The 11,946-nt window shown below is 46.2% G+C and overlaps 1 protein-coding gene across 1 annotated transcript; it reads left to right on the top strand.

Annotated features, from left to right (window-relative positions):
• The first annotated feature begins 40 nt into the window (after positions 1 to 40).
• Positions 41 to 6,001, top strand: LOC135494633 (filaggrin-like). Its single transcript, XM_064782782.1, has 6 exons — positions 41 to 845; positions 967 to 1,083; positions 1,279 to 1,398; positions 2,352 to 4,142; positions 4,513 to 4,563; positions 4,954 to 6,001. The coding sequence occupies exons 2-6, from the start codon at positions 984 to 986 to the stop codon at positions 5,931 to 5,933; spliced, it is 3,042 nt and encodes a 1,013-aa protein (XP_064638852.1). The 5' UTR covers positions 41 to 845; positions 967 to 983; the 3' UTR covers positions 5,934 to 6,001.
• Positions 6,002 to 11,946: the final 5,945 nt, after the last annotated feature.

Genomic DNA, 11,946 nt, shown 5'->3' with positions numbered 1-11,946 from the left:
ACAAAATGGCCGCACCTGGAGCTCCGCTTTCTGTCGGGACTATTGTAAAAAGAGGAAGAAATGCACTGCCGTTGACTGGCATGGCGCTGAGAAGAAATGCAAGTTGCACGAATCGTCATACACGAGAATAAAGGCAACAAGGGCTTCTGCTCATCATCCGGAGAGTGTGGTACAGTATGCAAAGAAGGGGTCCTGCAAGAAAGCTGGGGCCAAACACGGCAAGAGCAAGAAGGCCGGGACAAAACATGGGAAGAGCAAGAAAGCTGGGGCGAAACACGGCAAGAGCAAGAAGGTCGGGAAAAAACATGGGAAGAGCAAGAAAGCTGGGGCGAAACACGGCAAGAGCAAGAAGGTCGGGAAAAAACATGGGAAGAACAAGAAAGCTGGGGCGAAACACGGCAAGAGCAAGAAGGTCGGGAAAAAACATGGGAAGAACAAGAAAGCTGGGGCGAAACACGGCAAGAGCAAGAAGGTCGGGAAAAAACATGGGAAGAGCAAGAAACCTGGGGCGAAACACGGCAAGAGCAAGAAGGTCGGGAAAAAACATGGGAAGAGTAAGAAACCTGGGGCGAAACACGGCAAGAGCAAGAAGGTCGGGACAAAACATGGGAAGAGCAAGAAACCTGGGGCGAAACACGGCAAGAGCAAGAAGGTCGGGACAAAACATGGGAAGAGCAAGAAACCTGGGGCCAAACACGGCAAGAGCAAGAAGGTCGGGAAAAAACATGGGAAGAGCAAGAAACCTGGGGCGAAACCTAGCAAGAGCTCGAAGGGTACTAAAGCCAAAACTAAGAATGGTGTAAACAAGGTTGGAATTAAGGGCAAACATGCTGCCAAATCAAGAGGTAAGCGACCTGTTTCCTTAACGTTGATTTCATGTGTGGTAACTGAAATTACTAATCTCCCGGTGCGTTTGCCCAATGCCAAGTCCAAATGTCATAAAATAGACTTTATGATTTTTTTCAGCGCAATGCCACTTCCCGATGGTGTGGAACTACTTGGAGAAGATCTGTGTGAAGCCGCCTACTGGTCTGTGCAAAACTGGTGATAGATGGGATGTAAACAAACGGGCCTGTGTCAAAGGTAACGAAATGATATTTGTCGCAAATTGTAGTTTTTTGGTCGCAATTCTCGAGTGTGCAAATGGAGGTAAATGAAAATCCTAGCTTCAATTTTAACTAACAAGGCATTATCCTACCTATTCTTTTCTATTTTAGTCGGGGTCGTATTCTATTCTGTTATCTTCACAGATTCCTGTTCTATATTTCTTGCTTCCAGGGTGTAAGCCAATGGAGGCCTGGAATGACAAGACAAAGCGCTGTGAGCCAAAGCCGCAGGATCTGTGTCGACCCGACGAGACATGGGACACAAAGTCAAGAAAATGTGTCAAGAACAAGGGTAAAAAACTAATAAATGATATCGTCAGTTATTTTGAAATGATGATAAGTAAATAAATGTATTCACACACAAAATGGTATTAAAATAAAATCACGGGAAAAAATTAAAAAAGTGACCGTAGCGTGATTCGAACCGGGGACGCTGACGTCGAAGGTCATTGCCATTACCATAAGGCCACGGAAATGTCTTGATCACTGGAGCTGAAAGTGTGGATCTCGTCCTGGGTGCCGACAAATGGTACCCAGGTTCGAGATCGACTGGACAATAAGCACCCTGGGTGCCATTACACTAGACAAACAGCACCCAGCTTCTTTTTGCCTGGCTTACGGATCTTAGGAACGAGGACGTTTCTTGCAATCTCGTTTTATCTCGCGCCGTGGTACTTGTGGCATTAGCAGTGCTCGAAATAAAAAGAACACAGAAACAGAAAAAAACGCGTTTAGGCCTAAAGGTCTTTGAAAGCACATTTCGGATGATTTATTCAGAAAAGGTATATAGGAGGGATATATCCGAAAGGTATAGGAGGGATATATCCGAAATGTGCTTTCAAAGACCTATAGGCCTAAACGCTTTTTTTCTGTTTATCTCATCTGTTCTTTTTATTTCGAGCACTGCTAATGCCGCAAGTACCACGGCGCGAGAAGGAGATTGCAAGAAACGTCCTCGTCCCTTAGAGCCAGGCCAGGCAAAAAGAAGCTGGGTGCTGTTTGTCTAGTGTAATGGCACCCAGGGTGCTTATTGTCCAGTCGATCTCGAACCTGGGTACCATTTATCGGTACCCAGGACGACATCCACCCTTTCAGCATCACTGGAGGCCTGTAAGCGCCAGAATACATGTGGACGTTTTGTATGATCTGAGATGATCCGTCTGGAATTTTTTAATCACCCTGTGCTGTAAAAGATTCAGATGATATTTTGTTGGAATACTCTATTCTGATATTTTTACTTTTCAGTAAAGAAGAAGAAGCTTGCTGGGAAGAAGCATTCAGGGAAGAGGAAGACCGGGAAAAAGAAAATTACCGGTAGCCTTGAGACGAATCTTAAATCCGGCAAATCGAAGAAGAAAAAGTCTAAAAAAATAGGCTCTGTTGTCATACATGAACAGAAGAAACTGTTGAAACACGGGGTGATACATAAGAAAATGTTGACTATGGCGATGAAGCAGAAGCTCAAACCTTCATTACACAATCAAGCAAAAAGTCATATAGAGTTGATAAACCACGGGTTGGCGCATATAAAGCATTTACTAAGACAAAAGCTGAGACAATACGCTTTAAGACATAAAGGTATTCACTCATTAAAACATCAAGGGAAACATGGGTTGAAACTTGAGCATAAACATGCATTGAAACAAAAAGGGAAACATGGACATAAACACGGTTTGAAACATCAAGGGAAACATGGACATAAAGACAAGCTCGCTTTGAAACATCACGGGAAACATGAACATAAACATAAACCCGGATCGAAACATCAAGGGAAACATGGACATAAACATAAACCCGGATCGAAACATCAAGGGAAACATGGACATAAAGACAAGCTCGCTTTGAAACATCAAGGGATACATGGACATAAACATAAACCCGGATCGAAACATCAAGGGAAACATGGACATAAACATAAACACTCATCGAAACATCAAGGGAAACATGGACATAAACATAAACACGCATCGAAACATCAAGAGAAACATGGACATAAACATAAACCCGGATCGAAACATCAAGGGAAACATGGACATAAACATAAACCCGGATCGAAACATCAAGGGAAACATGAACATAAACATAAACACGCACTGAAACATCAAGGGAAACATGGACATAAACATAAACCCGGATCGAAACATCAAGGGATACATGGACATAAACATAAACCCGGATCGAAACATCAAGGGAAACATGGACATAAACATAAACAGGCATCGAAACATCAAGGGAAACATGGACATAAACATAAACACGCACTGAAACATCAAGGGAAACATGGACATAAACATAAACCCGGATCGAAACATCAAGGGAAACATAAACATAAACATAAACACGCACTGAAACATCAAGGGAAACATGGACATAAACATAAACCCGGATCAAAACATCAAGGAAAACATGGACATAAACATAAACCCGGATCGAAACATCAAGGGAAACATGGACATAAACATAAACACCCATCGAAACATCAAGGGAAACATGGACATAAACATAAACCCGGATCGAAACATCAAGGGAAACATGGGCATAAACATAAACCCGGATCGAAACATCAAGGGAAACATGGACATAAGCACAAGCACGCATCGAAACATCAAGGGATACATGGACATAAACATAAACCCGGATCGAAACATCAAGGGAAACATGGACATAAACATAAACCCGGATCGAAACATCAAGGGAAACATGGACATAAACGTAAACACGGGTTGAACCATGGATTGAAGCATAACCACAAACACACATCGAAAAAGGGGAATCAAGGAGTGAGCCACAAACATAAAGGGAAACATGGATTGAAACATAAACCACCTGTGTTAAATCATGATGCAAAAGCTAATCACCTTTTAACACACACAGTCAAACATGAAGATGTTTTCAAACATAGAGCGAAACCCGGAGTAAAGCATAAGAACAAATTGACACATAAGGGGACGCATGGAGTGAAGCATAAACCCGCTGCCGAGAAGAAGTGTCCTCCGATGAATACTTGGAATGACAAGCTTGGTCGCTGTGTAAAACGTAAGTTCAAATGAATATTTCATGAATCTCTATTACAGGAAAGATGAAGAATCTCGTTATCACTTCGGGGGAAATTGTTTCTCAAACCGTTGAGGTGTGACTGAAAGCCAACAGCACTCCTCAAACAACTATATCTGTCGACGTGAGATTTAGCGAAAATATCTTGCGATTTAGGTGTAATTCACTGCAAAGATGTCACGGAAAATTCGTCAAAGAAGCACCGCTTGCGTGACTGGGATAAGCACGCATTTGTCTTCTGAACTGAACCCTGGACCAAAACGGCAAATCACTCTGAGCCAATGAAAAAACCTAGTGGAGGTGTACAGTTTGGATGTCCCTCATTTGAATATCGCTTTCAATCGCATTTCAGTGCATTGCATGCTGCCTATGGTGTGGAACAGATCAAAACAGATCTGTGAGAGTAAGTTGTGAAGATCGTCCGTCCCCCTTTTTCATGTTTTGACAACTTGGGGCAAAGGCATCCCATCCGTATCATGACTAGTGAGAGACCATCTTTCCTGTTTTCTTCTCAATTCATGTATACGTAAACACTCCAGTGTCTCCTCTAACCCCCCCCCTCCACCCTACCCCCCCCCCCCCCCTACCCCCACACGCACACACACATACGCACACACTCTACCAGGAGCATCATCATCACCACTGGCCAACACCACCACCGCCACCACCACCACTCACTGTACTTCCTACAAACGTTGTCTTCATAACTTATTCATCTCCTATATCCCACCCCCGGCCTCACCACCACCACTACAGTGTGCTACATTCTAGCTGTCTCTTTCTCTCTCTTCAGTGCCAAGGTGTCCACCGAAACAGGAGTGGGATGCGAAACTAATGAAATGCCTGCCAATGACTGCACAAGCAACAAAACCCAAACCAAAGTCTTCAACCGAGAAATCCCACCAGGCGAAACCTGTCGCTCAGAAAATTCACAAGACTAAAATTGCGAAATCCAAAATCGGACACAATAATGTACCCAAACCATTAGTATTGTTTATTTCATCAAAACAGAAGTCGAACCTCAAATCAAATAAAAATAAGAAGTCCGCAATTGGTACTAAGAAAAAAGAGCCGAAAGCTACCCCATTGGAGAAGCATGTGTCCAAAACAGCAGCCAATGGGAACACACCAAAAAAAGCAACCAATACGAACATGTCCAAAACAGCAGCCAGAGCGAACATGTCCAAAACAGCAGCCAGAGCGAACATGTCCAAAACAGCAGCCAGAGTGAACATGTCCAAAACAGCAGCCAAGGCGGACATGTCCAAAACAGCCACCAAGGCGAACATGTCCAAAACAGCCACCAAGGCGAACATGTCCAAAACAGCAGCCAGAGCGAACATGTCCAAAACAGCAACCAGAGCGAACATGTCCAAAGAAGGAATCAAGACGAACATGTCCAAAGAAGGAATCAAGGCGAACATGTCCAAAGAAGGAATCAACACGAACATGTCCAAAGAAGGAATCAACACGAACATGTCCAAAACAGCAACCAAAAAGAAACGAGGAAGTGAAAACAAGAGAACATACAAGCCGAAGTCTTATGGAGTTCAAACGAACTCGCATGGAATTAAAACAACATATGGAAGGAAGAGAGGAGGGTCTTCGTCTGGAGAAAACGAAGAGGCTGAGACACAATCAAGTAGCGGTGCTGAGAAGGGTCGTTCGGGAACCGAACAGAGTTCGCACAGACGGCGTTACGGAGAGATGCCCCGCAGGAGTAGCAGTATGCGAGGGGAACGGTACGAAGAGTCTGAGCGCCCGAATTATTGAGCCTTGTTTGGTTCCGTATTTAGTGCAAATTTCTGGCCCTGTAGTCATTAAAACTGGTTTTCGGTGAAGACCTGTCTGCAGAGTTTGTTTTTTCAGACCTGGAATGGTTGGAATGATCTGGAATGAACCACATTTTGACCATGACATGCACCTTTAGACAACACATGTTGCTTCTCTTGACAACCTGCCAGTGTCTTTGATAGCCATAGATACACCCATTTCGAGAGAATTGTGTAAGACCATTGCAATTTAATCGCTGTATACTACTTGAGAGACAGTTTGGGACATTGCTTCCAGGTTGAGAAGGAGTGCTGAAAATATTCCTGGGGGTCTATCGGCTTCCTGGCATATGAAAACGTTCCTCCTGGCTTCTGAACAGATTGTGACTCTGTCCTGACTTGACTGCTCCGTCCTGCCCTTGGGACTATTCCTTCTTCTACACCAGCCGCAAGTTGTGAAAGATAATGTAACAATTCCTCCTGCTACACCAGCAACAAATTGTTAAAGACCTAGGACAATTCCTCCTACTACACCAACAACAGACTGTGAAAGACAGGGGACAATTCCTCCTGCTACACCAGCAGCAGACTATGAAAGACAGGGGACCATTCCTCCTACTACACCAACAACAGACTGTGAAAGACAGGGGGAAATTCCTCCTGCTACACCAACAACAGACTGTGAAAGACGGGAGACTAGTCCTCCTGCTACACCAGAAACAGACTGTGAAAGATAGAGGACAATTCCTCCTGCTACACCAGCAGCAGACTATGAAAGACAGGGGACCATTCCTCCTGCTACACCAACAACAGACTGTGAAAGACAGGAGACTAGTCCTCCTGCTACACCAGCAACAGACTGTGAAAGACAGGAGACTAGTCCTCCTGCTACACCAGCAACAGACTGTGAACGACAGGGGACAATTCCTCCTGCTACACCAGCAGCAGACTATGAAAGACAGGGGACAATTCCTCCTGCTACACCAGCAACAGACTGTGAAAGACAGGGGACCATTCCTCCTGCTACACCAGCAACAGACTGTGAAAGACAGGGGACCATTCCTCCTGCTACACCAGCAACAGACTATGAAAGACGGGGCCATTCCTCCTGCTACAACGGCAACAGACTATGAAAGACAGGGGACCATTCCTCCTGCTACACCAGCAATGGACTATAAAGACAAGGGGACCATTCCTCCTGCTACACCAGCAACAGACTGTGAAAGACAGGGGACTAGTACTAGTCCTCCTGTAGACTCTTTCAACAGTCTCCGCTGCGCGGCGAATAGGATCGGGGTTACCTGGACTAGTCCGCCTGCTACACCAGCCGCCGGTTGTGAAAGACAGTGGGTGAGGTCAAATCTCAGAGTTAACTCTACACCTAGATTATCCAAGTGTAATCTCTGTGAAAAGTGTTAACCTGAACCCTAGACACCAAGTTCAGGTTAACACCTTGGTGACACCTGGGTTACACCAAGATTACACTTGAATAATACTTTCCTAACACCTTCTAGATACTTTACTTCTACATGGGCAAGGTGCCAAGCCTGGCACATGTCAGTGGTAAATAATCCATGCCACAGTTACATAATGATGTTAGTTTCACTTGGTTTCCTGGTTGCACAGGTCTGGCACTTTGCCCATGTTGAAGAGAGGTTGAATTGGACTATGCGTAGATCTTTAGTGTAAGTCTGTCATCTGAACAGTCATCATGGACGGAAAGGGGAAGAAACGCTTCCAGTGGACACTCGAGAAGAGGATGCAAACTCTTGAGTACGTGATTGATCACCATGAGGCATTTCGTCGTGCCAAGAAGAATGCTCTGGTCCAGGAATTTTATGCAGCAGTAGGGAACCACGTTGGTACCCACGCCGAAGTGGTTGAAAATATGCTTAAGAACCTAGGGAAGGAATATCGAGATGCCATCAAGACACAGCAGGCTTCAGGGGCTGCAACAGATGATATGCACCCTGGTTTAAAACTCAAGGACTCTCGTGAATTATTTGAACTTTTTGACTCTTTCCATCGACTTTATTATCCGAAAGTTCTCTGCTCTTCTATTATGTCTTAGGGCAACAACTTGAAACATAGGAATCGCAAACATGGCTGCCTTTGTAACTCTGAGAATTGACCTCTCACTGGTGTTAACCTCCAGGAGGTTAACACCTGATGTACACGATCTGTAATGCATTTTCTTAACACTTGGCCACTTCCTCAGATTAAGGGAACACCTGAGCGATCAAAGTGTTCCCTAGGTGTCTACCAAGTGTTAACTTAGTGTCAACTCGGTGTTAAGAAAGTGTTAACTAGGAGTCAAGTGAGGAGGTCAAATCTCGGGGTTTTGGAACACTTTCTTAACACCTGGTGTTAACACTTAGTAAACTCTGAGATTTGACCTCACCCAGAGTACTATTCCTCCTGCTACACAAGCCAGAAGTTGTGAAAGACCGGGACTATTCCTTCTGCTTCACCAGCCTCAGGTTGTGAAAAACGGTAGATTATTCTTCCTGCTACACCAGCCGCCGGCTGTGAAAAATAGGGGGCTAGTCCTCCTTCTGCTCCACCAGCCTCAGGTTGTGGAAGACAGAAGACTACTCCTCCTGCTACACCAGCCGCCTGTTCCGAAGGACAGGGTACGTACTATTAGACGCAAGTTGTGAAATACAGGGTACTAGTCCTCCTGTTACACGAGCCACCGGTTGTGAAAGACAGGGGGCTAGTCCTTCTACTACACCAGCCGCAAGTTGTGAAAGACGGGCTAATCCTCCTGCTACACCAGCCTCAGGTTGTGAAAGACAGGGTGTTATTCCTCCATTTACACCAGCCACAAGCTGTGAAAGACATGGGACTAGTCCTCCGGCTACACCAGGAACAGGTTGTGATAGACAAAGTTGTCAACGACTGGGGACTCGTCCTCTTGCTACACCAGCGGCCGGTTGTGATAGACAGAGGACTACTCTAGTCCACTGAAATATGCGGATGGGATGGACTTGTCGATCTATTGACTACTTCTCCTGCTCAACAGCCGAATGTCGTGAAAGACGGGGACTAGTCCTCCTGTTTCAATAGCCACAAGGTATAGAAGACGGGGTACTATTCCTCCTGCTACACCAGTCGCCGGTTGTGAGAGACGGGGGACTATTCCTTCAGTTAATACACCAGCTACATGTTGTGAAAGACAGGAGACTGGTCCTCCTGTTACACCTGCCTCAGGTTGTTGAAGACAGGAAACAAGTCCGCTTGTAACACCAGCCGCCTGTTATGAAAGCCAGGGGACTATTCCTTCTGCTACACCAACCGCAAATTGTGAAAGACAGGGGACTAGTCCTCTATCTATACCAGCCACACGTTGTGAAAGACAGGGTGTACAAGTTCTGCTACTACAGCCGGTTGTAAAAGACTAGGGACTAGTCCTCCTGCTGCACCAGCAACAGACTATGAAAGACAGGGGACCAATCCTCCTGCTACACCAGCGACAGACCAGTCTCTGCTGCGCGGCGGATAGGATTGGGGTTACCTGGACTAGTCCTCCTGCTACACCAGCCGCGTATTGTGTAAGACAAGGGACTTCTTCTCCTGCTACACGAGCCACCGGCTGTGAAAGACGGGGACAATTCCTTCTGCTTCGTCAGCCACAGGTTGTGAACAACGATAGATTATTCTTCCTACTACTGCACCAGCCGCCGGCTGTGAAAATAAGGGGGCCAGTCCTCCTGGTACACAAGCCGCAAGTTGTGAAAGACAGAAGACTACTCCTCCTGCTACACCAGCCGCCTGTTCCGAAGGATAGGGTACTATTCCTATTGCTACACTAGACGCAAGTTGTGAAATACAGTGTACTATTCCTCCTGCTAAACTTGCCGCCGCTTGTGAAAGACAGGGGGCTAGTCCTTCTACTACACCAGCTGCAAGTTGTGAAAGACAGGGGCTATTCCTCCTGCTACATCAGCCGCTTGTCGTGAAAGACAGGAGACTAGTCCTCCTGCTACACCAACCGCTTGTCGTGAAAGACAGGAGACTAGTCCTCCTGCTACACCAGCTGCAAGTTGTGAAACACAGAGGGCTGTTCTTCCTGCTACACCAGCCGCTTGTCGTGAAAGACAGGAGACTAGTTCTCCTGCTACACCAGCCACAAGCTATGAAAGACAGGGTACTACTACTCCTGCTACACCATCCACCTGTGGTGAAAGCAAGGGTACTAGTCATCCTATTACACCAGCCTCAGGTTGTGAAAGACAGGGTACTATTCCTTCTTCTACACCAGCCACACGCTGTGAAAGACAGGATACTATTTCTCCTGCTACACCAGCTGCAAGTATTTAGAGACAGGGGACTAGTCCTCCGGCTACACCAGCAACAGGCTGGGTATATTCATCCCGTTACACTAACCACAAATTGTGACGACAGGGTACTATTCCTCCTGCTAGACCAGTCGCCAGTTGTGAGAGTCAGGAGACGATTCCTTCAGTTACACCAGCTACAGGTTGTGAAAGACAGGGGACTAGTCCTCCTGCTACTCCTGCCTCAGGTTGGAAAAGGCAGGAGACAAGTCCGCTTGCTACACCAGCCGCTTGTTGTGAAACCCAGGGGACTATTCCTCATGCTACACCAGCCGCAAATTGTAAAAGACAGGATACTAGTCCTCCATCTATACCAGCCACACGTTGTGAAAGACAGTGTACTAGGTCTGCTGCTACACCAGCCGCATATCCTAAAAGACACGGCTACACCAGCCGCCGGTTTTGAAAGACAGGGTAAAATCTCTCCACCCACACCAGCCGCCTGTTGTAAAAGCCTGAGACAGGGACAATTCCTGCCTCAACAGCCACGGTAGTTAAAAAACAGGCCACCAGTCCTGCTACACCATCAGCATGTTGTCAAAAACATGCAGGAGACGATTCCTCGCTCTACTCCAGCCGCAAGTCGTGAAAGCCAGGGGACTATTCCTTCTGCTACACCAGCCGCAGGTTGTGAAAGACAGGAGACTATTCCTCCTATTACACCAGCCGCAGGTTGTGAAAGACAGGATACTATTCTTCCTACACCAGGCGTAGGTCCTATCAGGGGACTTCCTCCTGCTACACCAGCTAGTACTAGTATTCTTGCTACAACAGCTGCATGTTGTGAAAGACAGGGGACTAATCATCATCCTGTCGCAAGTTGTAAAAGACAGGGGACTTTTTTCCCGGCTTCACCAGCCACAGGTTGGGAAAGACACGAGATAGAGTATTCTTCCTGCTGAACCTGACGCAGATTGTGAAAGATAGGGGACTTTCCTCTTGCTACACCAGTCGCAGGTTGTATAAGACAAGTGACTATCCTCTTGTTATATTGGCGACAGGTTGTTGAAGACTTTTGCTATATCAGCCGCAAGTTGTCAGAGACATGGGACTATTCCTCCTGCTACACCGCCGCAGGTTGTGAAAGACAGGGGACCTTGCTCCTGTGACACCAGCCAGAAGTGTTTTTTAAGACTATGGTCTATCCCTTCTGCTACATCAGCCACAGGTTGTGAAAGACAGGGGACGTGTATGGCCCTACCAGATTCTGAAGGGTTATGGTATATGGTTCTATGGAGGCCAATCCTTTGTTCCGCGGACATTTCAAACGTCTCCACCGGGTTTAAAAGGTGGTCAGATATGTAAAGACATCGTCCCGGGTTCCTTGTGTATCAGGACACTGTTCCTGATTGCTCAACAGATTGTGACTAAGGCTCCTGAGCTTGTGTTGACTTACTACTTTGTCCCTGCGACACGGACGTATTCAGACATCCCCCTGGCTTGAATGTCTTTGTTTGCTGGGTAATTTGGCGTGTGAAGTGTCCCTGGTTGCTTAGTGTATATAGAGACACAGTTTCTTAGTTCTGGAGGGATTGTGACTCTGTCTATGGGTTATGGGCATCTCTAGACATTGTAGGTTGGATATGGACGTCTTGTGACGTTGCTGCCGGTGTAACATCTGTGGTTGTTTCCCATGTGTCAGTGTTTCCAAACAATAGGCAGCTAGAGAGACCA

The sequence above is a fragment of the Lineus longissimus genome, chromosome 10 (assembly GCF_910592395.1).
Source record: "Lineus longissimus chromosome 10, tnLinLong1.2, whole genome shotgun sequence".
NCBI lineage: Eukaryota > Metazoa > Nemertea > Pilidiophora > Heteronemertea > Lineidae > Lineus > Lineus longissimus.
Note: the sequence above shows the minus strand (reverse complement) of the source record. Positions and strands in the feature narration are given on the sequence as shown.

Bases quoted from the DNA above. Each gene is read 5' to 3' on its own strand.
- LOC135494633 (XM_064782782.1), top strand. From the start codon at position 984: ATGGTGTGGAACTACTTGGAGAAGATCTGTGTGAAGCCGCCTACTGGT. The intron at 4,143-4,512 runs GTAAGTTCAAAT...ATCGCATTTCAG, and splicing joins GCTTGGTCGCTGTGTAAAAC to TGCATTGCATGCTGCCTATG. The intron at 4,564-4,953 runs GTAAGTTGTGAA...CTCTCTCTTCAG, and splicing joins ATCAAAACAGATCTGTGAGA to TGCCAAGGTGTCCACCGAAA.